Source organism: Chiroxiphia lanceolata, chromosome 22 (assembly GCF_009829145.1).
Source record: "Chiroxiphia lanceolata isolate bChiLan1 chromosome 22, bChiLan1.pri, whole genome shotgun sequence".
NCBI classification, from domain to species: domain Eukaryota; kingdom Metazoa; phylum Chordata; class Aves; order Passeriformes; family Pipridae; genus Chiroxiphia; species Chiroxiphia lanceolata.
The window spans coordinates 6,651,067-6,678,983 of record NC_045658.1 but is presented as its reverse complement, the minus strand read 5'-3'; the positions used below and the strand labels follow the sequence as shown (position 1 = coordinate 6,678,983).

The 27,917-nt window shown below is 50.2% G+C and overlaps 2 protein-coding genes across 8 annotated transcripts; one reads left to right on the top strand and one right to left on the bottom strand.

Annotated features, from left to right (window-relative positions):
* The first annotated feature begins 1,359 nt into the window (after positions 1-1,359).
* Positions 1,360-20,111, top strand: PANK4 (pantothenate kinase 4 (inactive)). Of its 2 annotated transcripts, XM_032708880.1 has the most exons (19): positions 1,360-1,526; positions 4,045-4,127; positions 4,599-4,807; positions 6,307-6,490; positions 7,000-7,092; positions 8,126-8,279; positions 8,901-9,082; positions 10,455-10,536; positions 11,650-11,750; positions 12,381-12,536; positions 13,340-13,452; positions 13,916-14,003; positions 14,249-14,400; positions 14,814-14,869; positions 15,411-15,460; positions 16,665-16,772; positions 16,947-17,047; positions 17,444-17,512; positions 18,249-20,111. In XM_032708880.1, exons 1-19 carry the CDS (start codon positions 1,394-1,396, stop codon positions 18,460-18,462), a joined length of 2,328 nt encoding a protein of 775 aa, XP_032564771.1. In that variant the 5' UTR covers positions 1,360-1,393; the 3' UTR covers positions 18,463-20,111. The 2 variants fall into 2 exon arrangements, with proteins under 2 accessions (XP_032564771.1, XP_032564772.1); XM_032708881.1 differs by lacking the exons at positions 16,665-16,772; positions 16,947-17,047; positions 17,444-17,512; positions 18,249-20,111 and adding an exon at positions 16,211-16,303.
* Positions 18,695-27,917, bottom strand: LOC116797400 (probable glutamate receptor). Of its 6 annotated transcripts, none has more exons than XM_032708896.1 (11): positions 27,690-27,917; positions 26,164-26,271; positions 24,571-24,593; positions 23,957-24,016; positions 23,254-23,433; positions 22,448-22,674; positions 22,085-22,182; positions 21,784-22,001; positions 21,124-21,349; positions 20,391-20,638; positions 18,695-19,896 (listed from the first exon to the last, which is right to left on the bottom strand). In XM_032708896.1, exons 2-11 carry the CDS (start codon positions 26,234-26,236, stop codon positions 19,795-19,797), a joined length of 1,455 nt encoding a protein of 484 aa, XP_032564787.1. In that variant the 5' UTR covers positions 26,237-26,271; positions 27,690-27,917; the 3' UTR covers positions 18,695-19,794. The 6 variants fall into 6 exon arrangements, with proteins under 6 accessions (XP_032564787.1, XP_032564786.1, XP_032564785.1 ...); XM_032708895.1 differs by having other exon boundaries at positions 24,562-24,593; positions 26,164-26,274; positions 27,694-27,908; XM_032708894.1 differs by having other exon boundaries at positions 24,562-24,593; positions 27,694-27,908.

The window sequence follows — 27,917 nt, the reverse complement described above, 5'->3', positions numbered from 1 at the left end:
TCACAGACCAGGGCTGTTTGTGAGGTTCAGGATGTGTGTGTGTGTGCCTTTTGTAAAGGCTGAAGCTCCTTTTTATGTCCTTATAGGAGAGAAAGTTACGGCCGTGCTGCCGAGCTTACAAGGAATATTTATCAAAGTCTTCCGTGAAAGGCAGGTGTATAAATTATATTTACTCTTGGGTACCCTTTTACCAGGGGAAAATGGGAATTCCTTACTGTCCTTGGAGGATGCTGTGACATGTTCTGTGCGAGCTGCACCAATGTATAAACCTGTGTCAGAGTTATGTTGAACTTCAGAAACTGCAGAAAATTTTAACGCTCAAAAATAAATAAAAACCTGTTAAATAAATTCGAAGTTATTCTTTTTTTGAGTAGTTTTTACAGCTGCTTTCCCTGTGGTCAGTGGACACAAGGCAGATTTCAGTGAAAGCAAAGACATTGCCACTGAATTTTCCCACCAGTTCTGTGTCCATCAGGAGCCCCTGCAATGCTGTTTTCCACAGCAGAGGATCCACAGCTTGGGAATATCCAACCCCAGCTCCCTCAATGCCAGACAAAAATAGCAGCACGCCCGTGCAGCCAATTCCTCGGGAATTCAGAGCCAAGAAAGGTCACTGCAAGGGTGAACTCATGCCTGACTCCCAAAATCATGAAATGGTTCGGGTTGGGAGGGACCTCAGAGACCACCTAGTTCTGACCCCTTGTCACAGGCAGGGACACCAAACACAGAGAGGGCTTCTGGTTAAGAGATGGAGTTTTCCAAGGCACTCCATGGCACATTCCACGTTCCTGGGGACAAGCCCAAGCCACAGAACACTCGGAAATGCGGTGGATTAAAACCCCTTAATTAAAATTAGGGGGGTTGGCTGAAGGGGATACGTGTGGAGCTGCTCCATATCTGTGCGTGTCCAGCAGTCTCCCGGCCCTCCCAGAGCCCCCCGGGGGTCTCTGCACCCATTCCCCACCCTCCCTCACCCCGAGGAGTGTCTCTGCCCCCACCCCGGGGGTCTCACCACCTCCCGCTCCTCCAGATCCCCATCCCGGGGGTCTCTCCGTGTCTGTGTGTCCCCCCTATCCCGGGGTCTCTCCGTGTCTGTGTGTCCCCCCCACCCCGGGGTCTCTCCGTGTCTGTGTGTCCCCCCCATCCCGGGGGTCTCTCCGTGTCTGTGTGTCCCCCCTATCCCGGGGTCTCTCCGTGTCTGTGTGTCCCCCCCATCCCGGGGTCTCTCTACCCCCCCCAGTTCCCCCTGTGCCCCCCCCGCTCTCCCTCTGGCCCCGCCCCCTCGTGGTGGGCGGGGCCCCGCGCACCCTGGCCTCATATTATGCAGATTTATGCGCATACATTTGCATATCAGATGAGGCCGCGGGGAGGGAGGGAGCGGGTCGCGTTCAAAATGGCGGAGCGCGGCGGGCGCGGCAGCGGCGGCGGCGGCCACGGCCACGGCAGCCTGGACAAGAGCATCACCCTCCCGCCCGACGAGATCTTCCGCAACCTGGAGAACGCCAAGCGCTTCGCCATTGACATCGGTAACCGGACGGCGGGCGGGGAGGCTGGAGGCACAGAGGAGGGGGCGGCGGGGGACGGGCGGCGGCTGCGGCCCCGCCGAGGGGACCCGCCGAAGTGGTGTGCGCGGGGCATGCTGGGATTTGAAGTCACTGACGGCCCGCGGGTTGTGGCGGGGCGCGGGAAGGGCACTACAGCTCCCGGCGGGCCGCGCGGCGGGGCTGTCGGCGCGGAGCACCACGGGAGTTGTATTCCCGCTGTCCGCTGTCGGCGCGGAGCAGTCCGGGGAGCGGAACTACAGCTCCCGGCCGGCCCCGCGCGGGTAACGGGCCTCGGGCAGGGCGGCCCGGCCGGGGCTGCCCTTGGCGGGCAGGGGGGCACCGGGAGAGCCTGGGGGGGCTCGGCCGGACCGACCGGGGGGCGGCGGGACCGGGGAGAGCTCGGCCGGACCCGCTCGGGGCACCGGGACCGGAGGGGGGGCTCGGCCGGACTGGGGGGCGGCGGCTGCTCCCCCTCAGAGCGCCCCAGGCCCGAGTGCGGAGCCCCCCGGCCCAAGCCCGGCCCAGAGCCTGGAAGAGACGAAAAGGGCCGTGGAGGGCGGCGGTGACACGGCCCGGGCAGGGCAGGGTGGCTGCGGGGCTTGGCGGGGGGCAGGGGCTGCCTCAGGCACCCCAAAAGCCCCGTGCTAACCCCGAGCACACAACGGCCCCGATTTACACATCCCGGACCGAGGGACGGGGACACACGGCAGGTGACACCTGAGTGCCACAGCGGGGACACCGCCGAGCCCGGGGACAGCTCACCCGGGCAGGGATTAGCGGCCATTCCGTGCACACCCACACGAGTGCCAGGTCACACGTTTTGCTTCTGTTTTACAGCTACAAGGTCAGTCGAACTATTTAGGAGAAAAGCCAGGGGGGGAAAAAAAACCCAAAAAAAAGGCAATACTCCTCAGGTTAACACTGCTCCGTGTGCTGGAGACTCACTGCGGGGTGGGAAGGAAACCTGCACCACAATAAACAACCTCGTCGTGTCACCTGTCTGCTCTGCTTCGCTCCTTCAGAAACTGCTGGTTTCAGGGCTGTTAAAATAACAGCTGGAACTGGCCCTTTCTGCGGGTCAGAGTGGAATTAGAGTTGTGGGATTAGTTATAAAACCTGGCTTCGTGTCTCAGCTGGTGTTCTGCATGGATTTAAGTCTTTAAAAACTGGGAGAGGAAGGGGATAATGTATAAAGCATGGCTCTGCAGACCATGCATCTGGTGATGAGTGAGCTGGTGGAGCATTTGTGTCATTGTCAGTGTTGTACAAACGTGGCATTCCAACACAAGCTTCGTGATTCCTCAGTTCAGAGGGGTGGAGGGAAGCTCAGAGCACCCTCACCAGCAGAACAGACTGTGGATTTTGTTTATCAGAAGCTCTAAAGCATTGGCTGGGACACTGAAATCAGATCCCAGGTCAGGGAAGTTTTATTGGTGTTGCAACTATAAGTGTCTGTCACGATCACTCTACATTGGCCTCACTTCAAGTTGTCAGGAAAGAAAACCCCACAGGCTACATGTTGCAAATATTTTCCCAATAAAAATATTAGAGCACTGAGGAAGAGCTGACAGTGCTGTTATGAAGGCAAAGCCATCAGCACAAGGGATTGTCGTTTGGTTCCTGATTATTATAAGGCACAGAGTGCAGTGACACCATATTTAGCCATTATTTAAGATCTGACATTGCCAGGCTTTTATTTACTTTCAGGACTTTAACATTAACCCAGAAGTTGGTCATAGTTACCCTCAGGCCTGGAGCACTCAGCAATGTGGTGGAAAACACTGAAGTTTTTCAGTGTAACTTCAAAAATTCAGTTTTACAGGTCAGATGCAAAGACAGGTCAAGGGGTTGAGTTCTGTTTCCAGAGGAGAGTTGAAAGTTTTATTGCCATGAGCAGACTCAAGGCCTGAAGAGGGTGAGGAGGCTGCTCTGCTCAGACTTGCACTTCTGGGCTTGAGAAACACCATTCTGAGCATTGTTTACCCCAAAGCCAAGAAGAACCTTGTGAAATAGTTACTCAGTGCACAGAGTCACCTTCTAACCAGCCACAAATTGCAGACTTGTCCTGGGTTAAGAGTATTATCAGGAACATTATTTAAGTGGTGCTGCTGAAACACTGATTGTGCACAAGGGTTCATTGCTTGGCTGTGGCAAAACCAGTGAGAAAATCCTCTTACAGGCAACAGATTTGGGGGGTTCCAGAAAGTTTCCAGACGAGGTTAATAACAGCATTACATGCATCAGCCTGGCTAATTAAGAACTTGCACTGCTCACCTTCAGTCAGCCCCCAGCACTGGGCACAAGCTCAGCTGGTGGAGCTTTTCCCTCTGTGGGGCACTGGGGGTTAACCAGGCCAAGGCTTCCTTGGCTCACTGCATTTCCCTTAATTGTGTCTGGCTTTACCTGAGGAGACCTGGAGAGCCAAGAACTCTGGCATGAGCATGAGTTCTGTGGTTTAAGGTGAGGCATTAATCATAACTTGTCATCTCTTTACGAACAGGTGGCTCATTAACCAAGTTGGCTTATTATTCAACTGTGCAGCACAAAGTGGCACGAGTGAGATCCTTTGATCACTCTGGAAAGGTGAGAATTCCAGCAGGGATCAGCTGCAGGGGGTTGACTCACAAGAGTGAGGTGCTGGGCTGGCTTCTCAGGGGGAGAACAGAAATTTTATCCAAAACCCATTTAATAACTTGTTCTATATAAAACTTTTTGGAGGTGTTTGTACTGCCAGGTAGTGTTTGAAATAGTTATTTTCAAGACAGGTAAGAGTGGTACTTTTGTAAAAAAACCCTTCTCCTACACAGACATAACTTTTGTCATCCAGAGAGGTTTCATGCATGTCTGGTGCATGGGACAATTGATTATCTCAGCTTAAGGAGAATTAAGACCTGTGAAACTCTAACCTTCTTTGACAGAGCTTCAGGTGTCATGTTTAATGGCATTAATACAGTTTCAAGGGAAAAAAAAGCACAAGTATTGCTGTTCAGTAGTTTAGCATTTAACCTTGTTTCTCAAAGAGAGATCTGTAAGAAATTCTTTTCTCTTTTAAAGGATATAGAAAATGAGCCCTTGTATGAAATATCTGTTCAGGAAGAGATCACAGCTCGACTTCACTTCATTAAATTTGAGAACACTTACATTGAAACCTGCCTAGATTTCATCAAAGACCATCTTGTTAATACAGAGACAAAAGTCATCAAAGCCACAGGTGGTGGTGCCTATAAATTCAAAGATCTTATTGAGAAGAAGCTGGGGTTGAAGTAAGTGGAACCGTTTAAACTCAGTTACAGGAATGTACTTCTCCTTTGAGGTTTTAGAGGCCACCCTTCCCTTTGCCACCCACACCCAGCAGTGCCTGTCCCAGAGATAACAATATCAGGGGCTGACAGAGGGAGCACAGGAGCTGAGCCAGCACAGGGGGGCAGGGAAGAGAGGAAAGCAGGGCATTATCACAGCTCTTTCCTGTGAAGGATTTAACTTACTCCCACTCCAAAAGCTTCCAACATTTTCCTGGGCATGCTCAGAATTAACTAATGTGATACAGTCACTAGATACCTCCTACCTAAACTCCATGCACAGGCTTGCAGGAGACAAAAGGGCAGCCCCACGAATTCACAGATCAGAAATTTACTGTTCAAACTTCATTATCAAACACCATAAGCTAAAAATCTACTGCAATTATAGCAAAAAGTCATTAATTTACCCCAATACTAAAGATTACCTGGTGTTGCTGTGGAGAACTTCAAGGCTGGGATTCTGTGCAGTACATCCCTCAGCCTCTCAAGGTCTGTGCTCAGCTGCTTCCCTGCTGCCTTTGCAAACTGCTTTCTTCTGATAGCTGGGGTTCTGGTAACTTCTGTTTCACAGCAGCCCACATCAGTACATTATTGGCTGTTACTGAGTAGCAGTTATTCAAGACAAGGATCAATTAATCCAGACAAGGAGGCAATATCCCCTCTTATGTGGTGCAGCCGCTTTTGGTTTTCATTTGGTCATGACATTGTCAGTTGGTCCCCAGGCAGCAGCACCTTCTCCACCCTGGCACACATGAAGCATTCTGTAGTCACCGAGCTGTGTTTGTGTGTTTTCCACAAGGTTTGTGGTGTTTCATGTAAGAATTTCCCATGAATCAGTGACAGTACATAGACACAGATGTCAACAGAAGTCAGTAAGTGGTAGCTGACTTATCATTCATCTTATCTAAACCACATATCACCTTCCCAGATTCCTGGCTCAGGATATGTCCTGTTGTCAATCCTGCTATTCTTGTGACAAGTCTCTTTTCCTCTTGTTGCTAATCCCAGCTGTAGGCTCCTCACAGTCCCTTGGATCTGTCATAAACAGGTGCTGAAATGTTGAGGAGGCCTTTTGTCCTTTATCAGAAGGCAGGGGAAGAGCAATAGACAATTATTCCATGATGGGGAATTGTTTCCTTAGCTTAATGTCCAGCTCAGCTTCCTGACCTACTTTGTGGCAGCAGTGCAGGGACAGGGCAGGAGGGAGGACAGGAGCCAGAGAGGGGGCAGGACTGTTTGCAGTGACAGCATGAGTGACATTCCTGTGTCACACAACTCCAGGCTGGCACAGAGGGAGCCCTGGGACATGTGCATGGGGAGGGTTCCCCTTTCCAGGGAGCTGGACCTTTGCCACGTGGTGTGAAAGCCTCTGTTTGTGAGCTCTGTGTAAACTGCTGCTGGAGAAGCAGAGTGGGTTATCAGCAGGGCTGGGACACTGATGCCAGGCTCTTCCTCCCCCTCAGGGTTGATAAGGAAGATGTAATGACCTGCCTAATTAAGGGGTGCAACTTTGTGCTGAGGAACATCCCCCACGAAGTGTTTGCCTACCAGAAGGACTCGGACACAGAATTCCGCTTCCAGACAAACCACCCGAACATTTTCCCTTATTTGCTGGTGAATATTGGCTCGGGGGTTTCCATAGTGAAGGTGAGTGGTTGCTGAAGGGATTTATTGGGGAATTTGATAAAGGCAAATCTCAAACATCTCACTGTTTCTTTTTGGGTAATGCAAGGTTTGGAAACAAAATAATGCTTTTAAAAAAATTCATTTATTTCTATTACAGCCTTATGAATGCTTTTCCATGTCACTACCATAATTTCTTTTTAATCACATTTAATTTGGTGTTTAGAGAAGTTCTTAAATTACCTGATGAGGACAAAGGCTGTCAGATCAAAGTGATTTTTTTCTTTTTAATGTCTGTTTTGGCACACTGTTGATGAGACCCTATTTAATATCTACATTTAGGATTAGTGGCCAAGAATTAAATACAGAGATTTCAAAAACTGTTTGTGGTGTAAATATGTGTAAACCTGCTGCTGACACAGTTAAACAGTTACACTAATTCCACTGTTCCAAACCCTGCACTCCCATGTCAGTCTGTGTGTTCAGAGTTATCCCAGGGCTTTCCAGAGAAATCTGCCTTGTTTGATTGACAGGTAGAAACAGAAGACAAATTCGAGTGGATTGGAGGGAGCTCAATTGGAGGTGGAACCTTCTGGGGTCTTGGAGCACTGCTCACCAAAACAAAGGTATCCAAGTGTCTGTTTTAAATGGGATTAAATGAGTGCTCAGAGGAGGCTTGGAATGTTGGAATGCCAAACTCTGAATAGGGAGAAATAGCTATTTTAAGCAGTTTGTGTAGGAAAGCAGTTTCTGCAGCAGTGTCTGCAGAAACAAAGCAGAGAACACCCAATTACTGCCCAGTGTCTGGGAGCAGAGAGCAGGAATTTTGCCTCTTTTGTCACAGTGTACAGTTTCAGGGGTTCCTCACTTAAATCCCAGGCTGGTGATCTACCAGGACAAGGACTGAATTGGTGCTGCCCTCCTCAGCTCTTGCATCATGCTGGTCTTTCCTGTCCCAAAGAGCCACGTGCCTCACATGAGTGTGCTGAATGGCAGCAGTGTAGGAAAAGGTGCAGTTCCATGTGCACCAGATAAGGAAATGTCAAAGGAAGGACACAGCTTCTCTGTGCTTTTTGTTTGATGCTCTTAAAGAAGGAATCTTACAACATGACAGTGCCTGCTCTTAGTTCTGTCTTGATTTTGTAGAAGAAATTCAAGGTAGCAGAGTTATAAATTAAGTATTGGGATAATGCAGCTTGCCTGCAAGTTTAATTTCAGGGACATCAACACATTCTGCAACAGTAAAAGCACACTGAGGCTCTTCTTCTCAAAGTTTTTGTTTTTCTCTCATGTTTCAAGGAAACATACTTCTGTTTCCTCTTAGTTACTGTGTTTCTGACTTCATTCCAAGATATGAGATGCACGAGGCTTCTGGCTGTTATATGTGTGCAGACCCATCCCTAGTTTTCAGGGGAAATTCAACAAAAGATTTGCAGATAAGAAGGGAGATTAAAGGAGCTCTGCTCAAGATCAGTCTGTCTGATCAGACACAGACTCTAGATAATCCTTGTAATTAGAAATAATCTATCTTTTACTGGCAGGGTTGATTATAAGGCGAGCCAAACCCCCTGGTTTTGGTCAATAAAAATACCCCGGGTTTCTGAGCAAGGTTCTCTGGCTGTCCAGGAAAGCTGTGCTAACTCTGCTTCTCGTCCTCAGAAGTTTGATGAGTTGCTGCAACTGGCCTCCAAGGGCCAGCACACCAACGTGGACATGCTGGTGAAGGATGTGTATGGAGGTGCCTACCAGACCCTGGGGCTCAGTGGGAATCTCATAGCCAGCAGCTTTGGGAAGTCCACGACAGCAGACAAAGGTACTGGGGTGCAACAACTGCCCAGCCACCCCCCCTGGCCCCTGGAATTGTCTTTGTAGAGCTCAAACGAGCAGAGCTGAGAACAATCACACTCCTTCTCATGACCTTGTGTTTTGTCTGCATTTTATTAGAAATATCTGGTGCTGCTTTACAAGCAGACACTTGGATTTTCAGTTTGGGACTGCCTGTCTAGGGAAAAGGGAAAAAAAGGAGTCTGGTTAGTCCAGGGTTGATTAATTCCTGTGGGACAGAGATGTGGCTCTCTGGGCTCCAAAAAGGCCCTGTGGCAGGGGTTTGCTGTAATTTGCAGTTTCTTTTCAGTGTTACAGTGAAATGCCTGCAGTGCCTCTCAGGTCGAGGCTGATGGTCCGTGGTTCCTAGAGAGAAGAAACGGATTCTTGCCATTTCCTGTTGGCCTTTCCAGCAGGTTTTTTTTTCCCAGAAACATTTCACAGAGACTGAGTTTGTTTTCCCTGATGCCTTCAGCCAGTTGCACCCTCCTCCATGTTTGAAGTACCTGTGTTTTCCTTTCCCCAGCTGTAGGCTCTTGGTTAGGAAAGCACGGTCCGTGTGAGCTCCCTCAGCCGCGTTTCATTTGCTTTACTATTCCTTCCCTTTAAGAGTTTTCCAAAGAAGATATGGCAAAAAGTTTACTGCACATGATCAGCAATGACATTGGCCAGCTGGCCTGCCTCTATGCCAAACTGCACAACCTGGATAAGATCTACTTTGGAGGGTTCTTCATCCGGGGCCACCCCGTCACCATGCGCACAATAACCTACAGCATCAACTTCTTCTCCAAGGTGAGGGGAACACAGACTGTTCTGTAGCAAAGGCACGTGTTTAGTCGTTTCTCTAGGATGTTTAGGTGCTTTAATAAGTGGATTTGCACATGAAGTAAAGCTCAGAGGGCTGCTCTTTAGGTAACTGAGGCAGGGCTGTGTTGTGGGAGGGGTAAAATCACTGTGAAGTGCCTGGGAGTTGTGTCCAACCCTTTTTCTCCCTCCCTCTGTTATTATTTTTGATTGACAGTGTCTCGTAGCTGCCCAGTGATGAGTTTTCACTGTGTTCTTAGATAGCCACCATCATTATTCAATTCCTCTTGCTGACTTGCACCTTCCCACCCTCAGGCCCTGCAGCGTGGGCTCGTTCTGCCCAGACAGCAGTTGGCATCAGTGGGGTTTTGTTGTTTGTTGTTAAAAATAATCAAACCCCAAATCAACCAAGCTGAAGTTCTTTGCAGGTTTTGAAGCTGTGGAAAATACTGACGATTTTTCAGTAGAAAAAAGGTCAAGCCCAAAAGCTCATTAATGACTATTACAGGTAGATGAGCTCCTGCACTTTTGGAATTTTGTAGAGTAGATGACACCATTTTTCCCATCTCAGTGCTTCAGGCAAGAGACTCCTGTATGCTGCTTTTTTCCCTTTTGTTTCACCATTGTGGTCCCTTTCTGCAAAACTTTGGGTTCCAAGAAAACTATTGCAAAACTGCAGCTTTAGGTTCTTGTAAGAGTCACTTAATCAGCAGCTCTGTGTCCAGTCCAAATCCCCCTGTGAGCTGCTGTTCTCCTGCAGCTCCCCTCAGGTGAGCTGTTCCCACAGTCCCTGCTGACCTCCTTGGAGAAGGCCGTGTCTCACCCAGCCTGGGAAAGCTGAGGGGCCCTGCTGCAGGATGGAGGGTGTCCTTCTCCCCAGCATTCCCGGGTTTTATATTAACAATTAAACTGTTTGGATGGGGGAGCTCTTGCCTAGGGACAATACACTGTGTCTGCATGTGGCTGAACAGTGAAATAAGGGTAGTGAGCAATGTCTCAAATGTGTTGGATGCACACGCTGAGCCTGGGAATCACACCCCCTTGGATTTCCAGCCTGTCCAAGCAAGAGGAGTTGAATATTCATGGCTGGTGCAGTGCAGGCACTGGCTCCCCGTGCTCTGGTGGGCAGCCCTGGCACACCCCACCCTGTGCAGGAGCTGTGCAGTGATGTGTGAGAGCAGCTCCTCCTCGAGCCGAGTCAGCAGCACCACTTAAAGTTACTGAATGTGTGAGAATGTAGCACAAATGAATATTGCCATCTTCTAGTTGTTTCTATTAAATTTAAGTGTAAAACTAGTGACAAAGAAGTGCCTGTTAGCCCTCAGGGACCATCCAATTGCAATGTTTCATATTGTGGCAGGGAGAGGTTCAGGCATTGTTCCTGAGACATGAAGGCTACCTGGGAGCCATTGGGGCATTTTTAAAAGGAGCTGAACAAGACAGTAAGTACAGCACTGCTCTGTTCTGTATATGCTGTGTTCTGAAATGTCAGTGTACTGTCCAAGTTTCTCTTGAGAGGCTGCATGTAAGCTGTTGCCTAAATAAATACATTTGGCACTACTAAACACAGATGCTGGGCTTTTGGGTTTATACATTCTGGCAGGGACATCCTAATTTCTCACTGGATTTCCTGCTCACCTTTGAGAAGGCAGCAGGATTGGGCTCTTCTCTTCTCTGCACTTCTGCCAAGAGCAGTCAGAACTCTAAATCCACCGGGGAAATGTGGTTTTGGAGAACTTTCCCCCTCTTTAAGAAGCCACTTCTGAATTCAGTGAATGTACTGAGGAAGACCAGCATCTCCAAACTGTGTTTGTTTGAGAGTGAGAAGCCTCCCAGATGAGACCCTCCTGTCCAGCACTCCCTGGATACAGGGGGCTTTGCTGGAATTCTGCCATTTGAGTTTCCTTTTTCCCTTGTCAATGGCAAAGCCAGGCAGTGCCTTAGTTATAGTGGGACAGAGAGTGAGGCTGTTCATGGTACTCAGTTGTAGTATCAGATACACCTCAGAGTAATGGATGTGGAGTTCTGTTCATACCCATTTCCTAGGGATGGGCAAGGAAACAGCTACTGAGGAATTAGAGACATTGCTTCTGCAGCATGTACTGTACACCTGAGCTCATTAAACTTTTTCTCAAACAAATCTAGAAGTAACTTCAGTGTTTCTATGAAACTTATATTGTGCTTTGAGAGTTCTGTAATTCTGTTTTGTCAATAATGGATCTAGATTTAGAAGTAGGAAACTGTGCTCAGTGATAGTGCTTTGAAGGCATGCTGGTTGATGACAAGGAAAGGGGGTAAAAAATAATGATTGTAGAACTTAAATTGTCTCCTGTCTCATTCAGGTTGAAGCTCTCTGGAGCAGGTAATTCACTGAGTGGTTGAAACATTTCTTTTGGGGGTTAGAGGGAAAAATGCTGTTTGCTGTTAAAGACAAGGGGAGCTGGCTTGTGTAGTGAGGCAGCTGCTCAGAAGGGGTGCTGGCTCTAGACTCACTCACAGGAGTATTTCCAGTTTTATTTTCAGATTATGTGTGTCTCTGTCTTTCTCTTTTCTAGATCCAAACCAGTACAGCTGGGGAGAGAATTATGCTGGGAGTTCTGGTCTTATGAGCACATCCCCTGATGTTTACCCCATGCAGAGAACACGGAGTGGTACAGTATGTGGGGTCCTTCCTAGAGCTGTGTGTTCTCTTAGCAGTGGTGGTGTGGGAATAGGTCATTGTTCTCCAGCCCTGGGACCTGCTTGCCCAGAGAAGTGACTGACCTGGTGTCTTGAGTCCTGTGATGTTGTCTTGTGTCTTGTGTGGTGTTTGATGTCCTCTCATAGAACAGACTGTGGCTGCTACTTTGTCTCACTCTCCTTCACCAACTTGGTCTTATTCTCCTTCACCAAACCAGGGGGGAACGTTTGTCTCCTGCCCTTTCTCTGAAGCAGCTGGATTTTGCTACAGCTGAAACACTTCAGAGTTTGGAATCTGATGTTCCACTGTCTTTAAGGAGGGTTGATTCACTTCCTGTGAGAAGACAAATATATGATGGGACAGAAGAGCACAAGCTCAGTCATCTCTCAAACACACTGACAGTACAGTAATTCTGATTTCACAGGAAAACTGGCATAAAACTTGATAATTCCTGCCTGTAGGGTGGGCATGGATAAATAATATAAATTGTCTGCAACTCTGTCAGTCTTAACTGTGGCTGGACTTTTACAGCCCTTGTACTTGTTTAACTTGCTCTGAATCCACTTCTGAATGAGTTGTAATCAATCCCTTCCCTTTGTCACCTAGTTTGACATGCTGGAAATGGACAGGTTGGAGAGACCACTTGTGAACCTGCCACTGCTGAAAGATCCTTCCACCTACATCCCAGACACTGTTGACCTCACAGATGATGCCATGGCCAGAAAATACTGGCTCACCTGCTTCGAGGAGGCCCTGGATGGGGTGAGTGTCACACAACAGTCCTGTGGCTGACACAGGTATTTGGCAAATAAATCTGTGAACCAACATGTTTATCCTGCAAAATACTGCTGCTGTGTCACCCCTCTGTAAGTGCAGCCCCTCTTCCTGCAGCAGAGGCACCTGACTTTGTCCCAGGCTCCTAAGGAAGTGCTTGGCACCTTCAAAGGCAGAAGTGTTCCTCTCCTGTGGTGCTGCTTTTCAGGTGTTTTCAAAGCATTTTCTCACTTTGATAGCACCTGCACCTCTCTGTACAGAGCTGCAAGCAGGGCAGTTATACAACCAAAGGCCAGAGATCCCTGGATTGTTCCTGCTCTGGGGACAGTCCTGCTGCCTCACAGCCACTCTTCCATGGGGAGAGCACGACTGACTCAGACATGAGTTCTTTTTTCTGCTCTCAGGCTGGTTCAGTCAGTCCCTGCAGTAAACAAGGAGAGAACACAAGGGGTCGATGTGGACCAACAGCTCTGCCTGTTTCTCCTTCTGTGTGTGTGTGTGTGCATTTGATGTTTTCCCCTCCTATGAGCAGTTAGAACTTGTGTTTAATTTCTGAAAGTACAGTCTGGAAAATAAACTTTGAAATCTTTTGGGAAAAGAGGCATTAAAAGTGCCCTTTGGTGGCTGCAGGGAAGGGAAGCTGGGAGGTGCTGAGTGGGAGGGAGCAGACGGGCCCCAGGCACTGAACAGGGTGGCAGATGGAGGGGTTATTTCTCAGGCTGAACTTCAGAGCAGTCACACGGAGGAAGAATTAATTTGGTAACTCCAGTGCTGCCCCATTTGTGTCCCAGGTGGCAAAGCGAGCTGCAGCCAGTCAGCCAGACTCCGTGGATGCTCAGGAGAGAGCGGAGAAGTTCCGACAGAAATACTGGAACAAGCTCCAGACACTGAGGCAGCAGCCCTTGTAAGTGCCTTTACCTTCCCTTTGGCATCACTTGCTGCTTCCTCTGAGGCAGCACACCCGAAGCAAAGCAGGGTGTGGAGCTGAGAGGACTGAAAGCCAAGCAGGCTGAAGGCTGCAGCAAGTTGCTGTGTCAAACCTCGGGTTCTCTGCACAGAGCTTTTGGATTTCATGTGTTGGAATTGAACAGAAAAATTGTGCCTTGGCAGAAAATTCATTATTAAAAATTTGTACGTGGTTATTAAAAAGGGCAGCAGGTTAATTCAAGTATCTGGCCTTGCTCTGGACATCCTCTCTCCCTGTACTTAAATAATCTGTATCGTAGATTTACCCCTTAGGGCAAGGGTTTAGCACATGAGACTTTTAGCTTTAGTGCTTGTGTGAGGTGCTGTGACTTAGGGAGGAAACAGAGAAGAAGAACTTTTCCTGTTTGAAGTAGTTGATCTGTTTTTCTCCCTTATTCCAGTGCATATGGTACCTTGACAGTGAGGAGTCTCTTGGATACAAGGGAACACTGTTTAAACGAGTTCAATTTTCCAGATCCCTATTCCAAGGTGAGTTCTTGCCTCACAGGCTGGACAACACATATCCTGGATCATATCCTGGCTCTAATGAAGATCTTTATTAGAATTCCAGGCAAGGTTTTCCCTGATCCTAAGCACACTGATAATTGTAACTTGTCGGTCCATGAGAGACCACAAGTGTAGACGAGATGCTTGAGCACCTTCTTGGGACTGAGACAGCCAAGGATGGGTGTGAAACTTTTGATATAAACCAGCATTTCATGTCTGTCTTACAGGTAAAGCAGAAAGAAAATGGAATAGCCTTAAAGTGTTTCCAGAGTGTGATAGAGTCCCTGGATTCCCTGGGCTGGGAGGAGAGGCAGTTTGCTCTGGTGAAAGGACTCCTGGCAGGGAATGTCTTCGACTGGGGAGCAAAGGCAGTCGCAGAGTAGGTGTTGCATCCTTTAACAGCACCTTTTAAGCTACAGAATGTCCAGTTGTGGGTTTGTTTGGGTTTTTTTGAAGTGCACCAATCCAGCTGTAACTGTAGTTTGTGTTTCACCTTAGTCAAGCGTTGGATGTTTGCTCCCAAGTGTTGTGTGAGGGGAAGTTTCCATTTCCACCCTGTGCCTCTGGCAGACAGCTGAACGTTTCTCTTTTAGCATCAGAACTCAAATTTAACGTCCAGCTGAGCCTTTTGTCTTTAACATGGGCACAAAGTTTCTGTTTCCCAGTCCTGGGACCCCCCCAGAATAACCAGTGCAGTAAAATTGCTGAGCACCCGCTGTAGAAATGTTTGAATTACAGCTGTGTGAGGTGAAGGTGTGTAACTGTGGCCCCTTTGTTTCTCTCCTGGTGCAGTGTCCTGGAGTCTGAGCCACAGTTTGGATTTGAAGAAGCCAAGTCAAAGCTACAAGGTACAGGGGGATCCAGGTGGTGGTTGGAGCTGGATGTTGTGTAAATGAGGGAGCAGAAGAGAGTGGGAATGTTTGTTCTGGCAGTTCTGCTGCCCACATGACAAGGAGCCATTAGTACTTGTTAGGGTTATCGAAATACAGATCCAGAGTTTGGGTGGAATGTTCCTGTTTGTGTTCCAAAGGAATTAAATCCTGCAAACCTCCCCCCCTTGAGCAGGAGCCTCAGCACAGAGAGCTCTGTCCCTGTCAGGGGACAGTGCCCTGGGAGGTCCAACACCCCCAGTCCAGGATGAGCCATTTCAGAGGCTCCAGTGCTTTAGGATGAAATTCCATTTCAGGGCTGCTCTCACTGAGCCATTCCCACAACTAAGAGCCCAGGAACTCTTTGGATCTAAACATTTAACATTCGAAACCTGAGCTCAAATGATTTAAAGCTTCAGTACATGTAGAGTGAACCTCCTGCTTTGACAATGTGCAGAACTGCTGTTTGTAAGGATCAGTGCCTGTAGGAAATGCTGACCCAACTCTGTCTGTGCCACAGAACGTCCCTGGTTGGAAGATTCCTACAGCCAGTGGCTGCAGAGACTGAAGGTATGACACCACTTAATCCACACATTAAATACTTCATCATCAAACCACCTGATTGATCCTGGGGGTTTAACACATCTAACAAACTGTTCAGACAATGCAAAACAAACCCTGGTAACACAGTCCCAGTAATTCACCCTAAAGAAAGGAATAAAGGGATTAGTCTGACACTTGGTTACTTAGTGAGGTGGTTCCCTGAGTTCCCACAGGAACTGGAGCCCAGCTGCCCCTGGAGCTGCTCCAGAGACACCACAGTGTGTCCTCTCCTTACAAGGGACTTATTTCTGTACAACCAGACCCCTGAGTTCGAAAACCTGGGGCCAAATGTAGCATTTGGGTTGTTCCTGCCCCTGAGCAGGCAATCTAAACTGTCATTAATGCAGGAGCTTGTTGGAAATAATTATCTTATCAATTAGCAAAGCTTTTTTCCCCATGTGATCTCTATTACTGTTTAATTAAGGTTAACTGAAACACTCTTGTGTCTCTGTGTAAATCTCTCAGTTGGAAATGGCAGCCCAAAGGTTTGGGATGAGCAGACTGTGGCAAATCATTGTGTGTTACATCCTAAAGCAAAGCATCAGCTAATCTGGTGTCACGGGGATAATTGAGGAACCTCGAGCACTGTCCTGTCAGTTTTTTATTAGGAATTAAGTGTTTTTCACTTATGCTGCTGCTGTGAACTAAGTTTCATAGCATCAGATTGAGGATAAATTAAGAGGTTAATGGAGAGTAGGCAATATCTTTTCATTTTAGGATGTCACTGCCCCCAGCAGTCCATCCTGCCCTTTCCTGGCAGAAGGGAATCCTGTTCAGCCAGCACCAGGCTGGCTTTGAGCACCCACCAAGGTAGGTCCTGACCCCCAGCGCGCTCTGGGCACTGCTGCCCACCAGAGTGGGACCTGCAGGGACAGCAGAGCCTGACCCTGGGGCTGGGCCTGGCCCAAGTGGCAGGTGGAGGTTTGACTGCTGCAGTTTGAGAGCCCTGTTCCAGGCACAGCAGAGGAACTCGAGGTGTTTTAGACACCAGCAGGGCCCCAGTTCCTCCTGTTTGTCACAGGCTGTGCTGGGACTTTGCTGCTACAGAGACCCAGAGGCTCCAGTGTTTGAGGGTACAAGTGTGGGCTCTTGGAGCCAGTAGTTGTACATAACAGACTGTTCCCTGCAGTGACTTGTGCTCCATCCTGAATGCGTTGGTTTTCTCTTGCAGGAGGGTCCTCCTCATAAATGTGCCTTAATTTTCGCAGATAACAGTGGAATAGACATAATTTTAGGAGTCTTTCCTTTTGTCCGAGAGCTCCTTTCTAGAGGGACAGAGGTGAGTGGTTTTCCTCGGGAATTCCTGTGCAGTGGAGCTCTGGGAACTGCTGGAAGGTGGAGCTGCCTTTCCAGCAGGACACTTCAGTTTGGCTCTTCTGTGCCAAATCGGGAATAACTCAAATACCTGGCACTCCAGGGGCTCACTGTGAACTCTCCTGCCACCTTCCCTCAGGTTATTTTGGCCTGTAACTCTGGCCCTGCCCTCAACGACGTCACCTACAGCGAGTCCCTGATCGTGACCGAGCGCATCGCAGCCATGGACCCCGTGATCCAGTAAGAAGGGAATGGGGTCATGCAGGGGGGGAAACAGAGCCCCTGGCACTCACTGAGCCCACAGTGAGCTGGGTTTCATAGGGCCTGAAACCTGCAGCCTGGACAAAAGCCAAGGGCACAGGGTTTGCTTTCATTGAGGTGAAAAATTTAGAAATTGGATCTTTCCTGGCCACCCATAATCGTATTTCTTGTCTGTGTCTTCCCTGAGAAGTGCTCAAGCTACTAAACCAAAAATTGTCTGTGTTAATAGAGGCAAACCCATCCATGTCACACACACACAGTATCCCTGGGACACTGGCTGGTGTTTCCCAGCAGAGTCCCAGCAGGAAAGGACTGGCTCATTCCCAGATGTGCACCACCCTGCTGAAAGGTTTTGTCTGTTTTTTTAACAAACAGCTCTGCCCTGAGGGATGAGAAGCTGCTCTTGGTTCAGACAGGCTCCAGCTCTCCGTGCCTGGATCTGAGGTAGGTGGGCAAAGTGCAGGGTTGTTGTTTGTCTCCCTCAGCTGCAGGATGGCCAGGGATTGGCTCTGGAGCATCCCAGCCCCCTTTCCTGATGGCAGTCACTCACACACCCATGAGGAGTTGTTTAGTGTGGATTTACAGAGCTGTAACACTGACCAGGCCCTAAGGAGGTGTCTGTGTTCACGTTGTTGGGTCCCTCAGCAGCTGGTCAGGTTATGGCCGATGGCAGGTCCTGCAGTGACCAAAAATCCCCTGGCAATGAGCAGCATTTCACATTAACCTATTTACTTTTGGTTAGTTTTTCTATTGGAGACAGAACTTACCTGTGTGCTCTGGAAAAATCCCAATTCTGATGCATTTAATGCAGCTTTAAAATGAGGGGAGCAGGCTGCCCGGGGCAGTGGTCAGAGCACCAAGCCCGACAGAGCTCAGGAAGTGTTGGGACAGTGCTCTCAGGCACAGGGTGGGGCTCTGGGGGCTGGTCCTGTGCAGGGCCAGCAGTTGGACTGGACAATCCTTGTGGGTCCCTTCCAGCTCAGGGTATCCAGTGATCCTGTGACACCTCAGTCACCTCCCTTCGATTTAAAGCGACCCCGTTCAAGGGCATCAATAATCCCACCCAGCCCTCCCTGTGCCACGCTCTGTGCGTGGAGCAGCCCCTGGAGCAGCCCCTGGAGTGCAGGAGGAGGGGCAGGGGGGGTTTGGGGGGTGCAGCCCTGACCCCCCCTCGTTGCAGCCGCCTGGACGCGGGGCTGGCAGCGCTGGTGCGGGAGCGCCAGACGGACCTGGTGGTGATCGAGGGCATGGGCAGGGCCATCCACACCAACTACTACGCGGCCCTGAGGTGCGAGAGCCTCAAACTGGCCGTCATCAAGAACTCCTGGCTCGCCGACCGCCTGGGGGGCAAGATCTTCAGTGTCATCTTCAAGTACGAAGTGCCATGTAAATGATGGGCTGGGAGCAGCAGAGGATGGACTTGCACTAGTTTTACTTTAACTGTAAAGAATGTATTTTTATTACAACAGGGGAAAAAGAGTTCACAGGAAATTCCGTATTTATATTGTGCTTTTGTGACTTAAAAAGCAACAATATGATTCACTCTATAGTCTACACACTCAAATACATATATATGTATATCACTCATTGTTTATTTTGGTAAGTGTTTATTTTAATGCTGCAGTATTTGTGATGAAAAGACTTTATTTTTTTGTTCTGTGAGACATTCATATAGAAATATATTTAAATGTCAATGAAACCTTTTTTATACATCTCTGCCTACTCTGCCAGCAGTGACGTGGCACGCACCAAATAGATTTTAAGTGCTAAGTGAACCTGACATTGCATTTTCAGCTTTTAAACTTACCTAAATCTCTCCTGCTCTGTGCAGTTCAGTTGATGGAAGGACTGATCCACCTTCTCCCCCATAGATGTTGCTCAGGCTGTGTCTGAGCTGGAGCTGTCCTGGGCTGGGATAACGACCAGCCCTCATTTCCCAGCACTGGGAACTCCCTGTCTGTTCCCAGGTGGGGACCCCCTGCTCTAGTCTTGTTGGATTTCCACTGTCAACCCTCATCCTCAGTACTTGGTTAACTGGAACAAAACACTGTCACCAGACAGTGACCCTTCTCCTGTGCTGGGAAGGGACAAAGGACAAGCCCACGTCTGGAATTCCTTAACTCCAGTGGTTCCTTAGTGGCAGGGGCTCCCCTTCCTGGGGTTGGGATGCAGGGAAGGCCTGTTTGGGGTTACACAACAGCACTGTCAGCTCTGATTCAGGAATGACCTTCCCAACAACCAGCATCTCCTGCTCAGAGAGGGAACACAGGCTATTTATAGCTGAAATGCTTAAGCTGTTGTTCCTGATCACAACAGTCAGACAAGAGCTTTAATGTTCCCAGATTGCACCTCACACACTAATTAGTAGCAGAGGCTTCCCATTAACCTGTCCCCAGTCACTTACTCCTACAGGCATTTATGGACTTACAGGGTAAACTCCTAACCTAGACATGGATCCACCACTGGCCAGCTCAGCTCTGTTCTACCACGCCCTTCACTCCCTTGTCTGTCACAGTTCCACTCTGTCCCCTGTCAATTTAAAATTCTTCCAAGCCCCTTGATTTCGTTCTGTATCCAGCTCCACCACCACTCCAGAAGTGCTCTGTGTGTAATTAGAAAACCACTACTCTAGACTAGCAGAAAAACATCTTTCTACACTGACACAGCTCCTAGGACATGAACATGGTACAACCCTAACACAGGCCCATCCCTTCAGCAAAACATTCCTAAGCATTTGCCTTTCCTGACGTCTCCTGGCTGGGTCTGGCCTTTTCTTTTATACGTAGACGGGTGCAGATCTCTTCTATGAAAACAGAGCAACAAGATTTCTGAAAGACAGAAGGAGGGGAGAAGGGGGTGGGTGGGTTGTTCTCTGTCACGGGATCCCCCTTTTCCATGTGCACAGCCCAGCCCTTGGGATGGATGGGGAACAGGAGCACCAAGGGGCACACTCAGACACTGGTGCAGTTCCATTATGTGTCTTTTCCTGCTTGTCAAATGACTTAAGAACAGCCATAACTGAGAATAAACTTGTTACTGATCATTGCTGTCCTCTGTTACACCAGCACATCGGAATGAGTTTGGCTGTCTTGGGACTGCAGGTAATGTTTCTACTCAGTTTTGGGGGGGGATATGGGGAGCTGTTTTTAATTGTTGTCCTGTTCAGGCTACAAAACCATCCCAGAGCCCCAGCTATGAAATGTTGGTGCTTTAAGGGATAAACACACGGCACGGCCTCCTTCCCCCTCAGGAAGAGCAGGAGCAGGATGGAGGTGCAGCCCTGGAGGGACAGGACTGGCAGGACAGGCACACCCACACCCACCTTGGCGTGCCCGGCCGTGAGGCGGCTGCTGTTGGAGAGCTCGGCCAGGGCTGCCAGGACGCCGAGGGCGAGGCCCACGCCCAGGGCCAGGAAGAGCCCCCCCAGCGCCGGCGGCTCCAGGGGGCTCCAGCGGTCCCGGCTCTGCCGCAGGCAGCTGCTCTCCCACCACTTGTTCCGCAGGTAGTCCAGGTCCCCCAGCTCCCGCAGCTTGAGCACGGCAATGGACAGGGGCTTGGTCCAGGGGGAGGCTGGAAGGGAGAGGGAGAGAGAGATGGGGGAGATCCCAGCCACTGTCACCCTGGCTGCTCCACCACCAGCGGGGCCAGCCCGTGTGCAGGTGTTCACTGAACACAACTACCAACCACCCCCTCCTGGCCACAGGTGGGGGAACTTTGGGAAGGATCAGCAGTCAGGCCCCACAGGAGCAACCTGTGCACTGCTCCCTGCAGTGGGAGCTCGGCACTCCTGGGACAAGGCAGAAGCAAACACCCACAGGAACCCAGGACACCCCAGGGAGAGGGGAGCATTTGCTAATTACAGTTCAGAGGAAGAGTCACTGGGTGCCAGTGAGAATTCCCTGCCGGTGCCCCTGCCAAGCCATGGTTCTGTCTGTCCATCCCCTGCACTGTGTCAGCACAGGCTCAGGCCTTGGCTACCCCAGGCCTTCTGCTCTGCCCGTGTGGGGCTGCAGAGCCTGACCCCGTGGGCAGGGGCTGTGGGGCACAGGACTCACCCTGGGTGGTGGCGATGCCGAAGCCTCGTGCCCCGATGACCTCGGGGGCCCGGATGAGGTTGCAGTGCCGGGCGGCCGCCAGGTCCTGCGAGATGGACTCCCCGATGAAGGCGTAGTTCGAGTCCATCACGCGCTGAACGGCCTCCTGGTAGGTCTTGACCAGCACGTGCTCCCTCCTCTTCTCCATGTACTCGTAGATCATCTGGTGGATGGGGTTCTTGGAGTTCTGCAGCCCAAAAGACCAGGTGTCAAACCGAGGTGGGAAACGGTCACCCAAAAAAGTGCATGAGTGTGCAGGGGTTGTAAAACAATCTGGAGAACAAGAGCACTTAAAGCACTGCCCCTTGAGCCCCCTGTGAGCCCTGGTGAGCACAGGCTGTCCCTGACACAGCATTACAGGGCATGGGTACAGGCAGCACCTCCTGGTCAAAGCTCACGGGGACAGCCCCTGAAGGGCAGAGGTGCTTTCTAAAGGAGAACATACAACAAAAATAGAGCTCTCTGCCTGCATTTCTGTGAGAAAAGGGGGAAGGAGAGATGAACAGAACAACAATCCTATTATTGGAAGTGTTCCAGGAAAACACAGAGTGACGAGGGTGTTCTAAGGCACGAGCTGGGCAGCTCAGCCCCCGCGTGTGTGCACAAGGAGATTCTCTGCACCTTGAAGAAGTAGAAGGTAGAGGAGCCCTCCAGAGTCCCAAACTCCAGGTTCCTTTGCTTCACGAGGTCCTCGAAGGTCTGGATGGGGAGCTGCTCACTGCCCGAGCTCAGCAGGGCGGTGAAGTTGGCGATGTAGGCGGCGAGCAGGGCCAGGGTGAAGAGCCACCATACCACGGCCACGACCCGCACCGAGAGCGCCTGGGGCCGGGGGGTCACTCCTGCACCACAGGGAGACAGGAATCACGGGGAGGGGACGTGTGGAGGGAGAGGCACCCAGAGCTGCTTCACCCTCCCAGCTCACCTTGCAGGGCGAGTGCTCCTGCTCCAAACCAGAGGCTGTTCAGGAAGGTGAAGTGGTTCTCTTCGTTCTTTGGCTCGTTCCATTCACAGGGGCTCAGTCTGGGGGAAAATGACAGGATAAACCCAGACATTCACGGGGAAAAAATATAAATAATCCACATCAAGGGACCTGGTGTTCCTCCTGGGGAGCTCCTACTCCTACTGTTGGCTTAATCTGACAGGACTCAAGCTTTGTGAGCCCTGGTACTGTACCCGTACAGAAGGTTCCTCAAAGCAAAATGCTTCCTGGTGCTTTCTTAAAAACTAATCTCTTGATAGCTGAGAAAGCCCCTGACTTGAACAAACTCTGTGAAACAATTTATACCTGGCGACAAGAAAGAGGCAGCAGCACGTCAGCAGGTAAGCAAATAAAAGGCCTGTCCAGGTCTCCTTGCTGAAAGGAGACAGGAAGTGGAAGAAGGACATCTCCTGAGAGACAGTGTCCTTCCGAAGCAGGATTCCAATGCCAGTCTGCAGGAAGGGGGTGGTGAAGGAAACCACTTCTTCCCTGGCTGAGGTGACTGTCAGTGGGGCCACTGCAATGTCAGCTTCCTGGAGGAGGAGAGAGAAGAGAATCAACCCTCCAGCCCAGCGAGCAGCTCTGCCCCTCAAACAGCTGCTCCCCTGGCATGGCTCGGGGCTGGGCACAGAGGGAGGGAGGGCAGAGGGGCACAGAGGGAGGGCAGAGGGGCACAGAGGTTTAATTGAAGGGCCACCCGCAGATGGCAGAACATCAGCCACAGGGAATGGCACCTCAGGGGGTAACTCATAGGGTAACTCTTCCTTCCTGGAAGAGCCTGAGGCGTTTTTGCCATCCTGCGAGGCACAAGTCTCACCCTGGGACCAAGTCCAAGGTAAGTTTTGCCAAGATGCCTGAGATCTCCCAGAGTGCAGGGACAGCCAGGCAGCCCCTCAGGCAGACGAGCACTGCACTGGGAGTGTCCTGGTGCAACAACCATTTCCTGCCCTGGCCACTGTCTCCTTGTGCCTCAGTTTCCAAATCTGTGTTTTGGGCCAAACCCAGCTCCAAGCCTGGCTGGCCATTCGTCCTGCACCACAGGCAGGATAACTCTGAGCAAACTAAGAAAGCCCAAGAGCTGCAGCTGGTCAGGAGCACAGAGGGGCCGTTACCTTCCTGAGGATCTCCCCGATCATCCCGGTCCAGTTCCCGCCGGCGGACACGGCCCCGTACTGCCCGTCCCCCACCACCTTCACACGGTACTGGAAGCGCAGCATCCCCGCCAGGGCCCCCAGCAGGTCCATGCAGTACCCCTCCAGCTCTGCCCCCCGCACCATCACGTAGGGATCCTCCTGTGCAGGGGGACACACGGAGCTGCAACACCCCCCCAGCCACAAAACACCCCCCCCAGCCCCAAAACACCCCCTCACAGCCACAAAACACCCCCTCACAGCCACAAAACACCCCCCCACAGCCACGAAACACCCCCTCACAGCCACAAAACACCCCCACAGCCACAAAACACCCCCTCACAGCCACAAAACACCCCCCCACAGCCACAAAACACCCCCCCACAGCCACAAAACACCCCCTCACAGCCACAAAACACCCCCTCACAGCCACAAAACACCCCCCCACAGCCACAAAACACCCCCCCCAGCCACAAAACACCCCCCCACAGCCACAAAACACCCCCCCACAGCCACAAAACACCCCCTCACAACCACGAAACACCCCCTCACAGCCACGAAACACCCCCACACAGGGACATAAGTGTCAAAGCCAGCCCAAAAAAACACCTGTAAATATATGGGGGGGGAAAAAAGGGCCCAGTGCAATCCCAGCTCTGCCCCTGCCTGTGTGTCACTGCCTTACCAGGATCGTGGTGACAGTCAGCGTGGGAAGCCCCTCAGTTTGTCCCCTTGAGTCAACGCCCTGCAAATCAAAAAAAAAAGGAAGGAACAGTTGGATTTCAAAAGCCCAGACATGGCCCCACCAGGCTGGGGCTTAATTGACAGCCCGGGGGTGTCAGGGGTGTGTGAGTTCAGCCAGCTCTGAACCTGCCCCTGAGCTGCAGTGACCTCACACCGCTGCTCCCCGGCAGCAACAAGTCACAGGCCTTGCACTTCAGTGCCTGGTCCGAATAAAAAATCACTTTAAATGTTGTCACAATTCTTCAGATAGCGGTAGAGCCTTCCCAAGAGACAAATTCACGTTGCAGACAAGAGTTAGCAGCCAATTAGGGTCTCATTAGAGTGCAATTCCAGGAGACACAGAACAGTAGGAAACCTGAGAACAGGAGGCAAGGAAACATGGATTCACTTCTGTGTGAACACTGAGCTCAAGACACAAAAAAAAAGCATAGACACACAGCCATCCATGAACAGTGTATTTAAAACATGACCACATCTATTTCTGAATTAAGACCTTTGGCACCTACACCTTCATTAGTAGCTCTGCACCAATGAACTTACACATACCTTACTCACAGCATCATCATTCCTCCCAGCTCCTGGAAAAACACCACAACAAAATCAGATTCTTGCCAGGCTTTTATTTACAGAAAGTGACATTTCACACCCCCATTTCATAGTGCACTTCAATAAAGAGAACATTCACCCTTGACTCACAGGCTCCTGAGTTTGACTCCTCCTCCACAGCACAAAGGGAAGCAGAGACAGAACAGCTCGAGTGGGGCTGCAGGAGGTTCTGATTGTCACCCACCCCTGGGGAATGGATCCTGCACAGTCCATTTGTTTCCCTACTGCCATCCCTGAGGAGGGGAAGCACCAGCTCTGCTGCTTCCTCACACAGCTGATTCCCCCCATTCCTGCAGTGCCCATCCCCTGAGGAAAAGCCCCATGAACAACCAGAAGCTCCTCACCACCCAGTTCCAAGACACTCCTCCCTTCCCCTACTAGTGACAGGTTCTGCATCTGAGATGCACAATTAAAGCCACAATTTTGTCAATATATGGCTCATTAATTACCCAGGATGATTTTTCTAGAATATGCTTAGCATTGCTCCTTGGAATCAAAGAATTCACAGTGCAAAAGCCAAAAATCCCTCAAGATAAAAAAAACCATGTAGGGTATTTTCACTGTTTCAAGTAAAAGCTATGAGGTTTTCATTAAATATAACAGCATATTCATTCATTATGTATTTACTATTCCTCATTTGGGTTTGCATTTTCTGGCCTCGTGCTGAACTCTACATTATTGCAAAACAAAACCTGTTTTTCCCCTCTCCACCACAGTTCTCCATGGGAGCTGGAAATCTTCACAAAGGAGTTCTCTTGTCTCCCTTTAGAAACTTATTAAAGCCAGTAACAGCTTTCTGAGGCCCCTTTTTGAAGACCTGTGGGGTTTCTTGGAAGAAAACAGTGTGTTCTGAGGGCTGCAGCTCCCCCAGGGGTGCAGCTGCTCAAAGCCCCTTTGTGAGACCTCCTGAAAGGCCCAGGAGGGACCAAACTGCAGCACCAACCCCGAGCTCATGGCAGGGACACCTCCCACAGCCGAGGCCTCGCTGGGAGGGGAACAGAAGCACAAGGAGAGGAGCTCATCCCTCCATTCTTGGCTGCAGGAACTGACTGTGGCTGCAGAGCTCTGCCTTTCCCTTGCCCCTCGTACCCTGGGCATGCCCAGCCTTCCAGGGGGAGATTTATCCTGGGAAAAGGCTGCAGGACTGCTCAGAACTGGCCCCTCACCTCGATTTCCTCCCCATCCTCAGCTCATCCTGCTGCAGCTGGAGGGACAGTCGGCTCCCAGAAGTGCAGTTTACCCACAGCAACAGTGTTCAGGGACACCCAACCACCCTTTTCTGGCCTTTTCATGCCCCTGGTCTCTGCCAGCTGATGCTCAGCAGCAGGGACATTGGCAGCAGCACTCACAAGGGGGTGAGGTGCCAGTCAGAGGCTGGCACAGGGTGAGCCCTGGGGATCTCACAATAACCAATAAAGCAAACCCTTAGGTTAGGACAGAATCCTGCAAGCACAGGGAGTTAAAGACTGCAAGAATTAACACTCTAAAGAAGAACCAAACCAGCTGTGGGTGCAGCCAACCCTTCTGGATCACCTTCCTCACCTGCCTGGCTCGATTCCCTCAGGAGCAGCAGGGCTGTAACCACACGGATGGTGAAGGGAAGACCTTTGTCCATCGGAGCAGAAATTCCTCCTGCCTACAGGAACCTTCCTGCTGGGGGCGAAAGGCAAGCAGTCAAAGCTGGTCCTGCAGTTCCTCATCCCTGGGTGAAATCAGGCCCTTTTATTAACTTTTTTAAAATCTCAAATTCCGCAACAAACTTTCTGCAGGGCTTCAAATAACTGTACATTGTAAATCAGCAGCAGAGTGAGCAAACCCAACCAATGCCAGGTTGTACTAAGCCTAAAAACACTCCAATATTCTTGGTTGTATTTGTTGCCATAGTGTCAAACAAGGTTCAGGACATCATTTCCCCAGAAACTGTAAAAAACAAAAGTGCCCAAGAAAACGTACCATATATGAGAGTATAAAGACAAAAAAATCCTACATGTGGGATTATTTATTTCTGCCTGATGCTCAGAAACACTGGCTCCAGTTATGTCACCTCATAAGATTTTAGGAAACATCCCCAAACCTGCACTCCTGTGAAAACTGTTGCCATTACAACTCAGTACTTTCCCTCACTCATTTTCTCTATATTTTCCACCTAATGAGAGAAATTAATAAAACCTACACACAAGAATTTTTTTTTTTCTGGGTTAAATTTCAGTGCTGATTTTGTTGTTGCTGTAAAAAAAACCCCTTCCAGGTGGGAGTATTTCAATCCTTGTGAAAGGACCAGAGCAAAGGAGCTGTGGACCAGCCAACATTTTCCAAAAAGTGGTTGCTACTCATGGCAGCACAAAACCTGAGCAGGTTCATCACCCAGCCAGGCAGGGAAAGGAAACGTAGCAGCATCTCCGGGCAGGGAGGGACTGCACTTCTCCTGGGAGATTTAACCTAAATTATTGCTCCTTTTCCCTTACAATTTGGTACGTGCTCCAAGATCACCTTTCTTTCAAGTGGCCTCCTTCAAAAAACAAAACTTAGAGCTGGTAATACATTGCTGGCATCACCTTGAAAGGAAAGAGCTGTTAACACGCTGGCTGCTGACTAGCTGAAAGAACAAGTGCAGTGTAAACCTGTAAAAAAGATTTTTTTGCACATCCCGAGTTCTAATTTAGTACCAGAACCATTTAACAAAAAGAATCAGCTGGGGAGAAAACTGGGAGGGCAGAGGGGGTTAATTTGCTCCCAGGGTGTAAAGAGCTCCTTCCACTTAATGGAAGTGCTTAAATGAACCACTGCACATCCCTCACACCCACCTGAGCAGGCACAAAGGTCTCTCCTGTTCTACAGCAAAACCAAGGGATTTTAGAAGTCACTTTGCTGGAGTCAGCTCTCACTCCTCAGGTTTTCAGCCTTTCAAAATGCACCCAAAAGGTCCCTGTCAGTCCCTGAGAGCAGCACTGGAGGAAGGCAGCAGGCACAGCGGGAGGGATGAACACCCCTCAGCCGGGAAGGAGCCCGGGGCACCAGGTTTGACCCTTCCAGGTGACCCAGAGCACAAACTGGAGGCAGTTTCTCACCTACAGCAGCTCCTTCGGCCTCTCCTGGTCCGTCTGTCCGGCTGTGGGCAGCAGCAGCTCGATGCCAGGGCACAGGACAAGCTCAGATCCCAGGCATCCCGTGCTGGTTTAAATAGCTGGGAGAGGAGGAGTGGCTTCTGCAGGACCAGCCCGGGCTGAGGGGGCACCTGGGCCTTTGGAACATTATCTTCCTAAAGCTGGTGAGCTGCATGTACTCGACATTAAAGT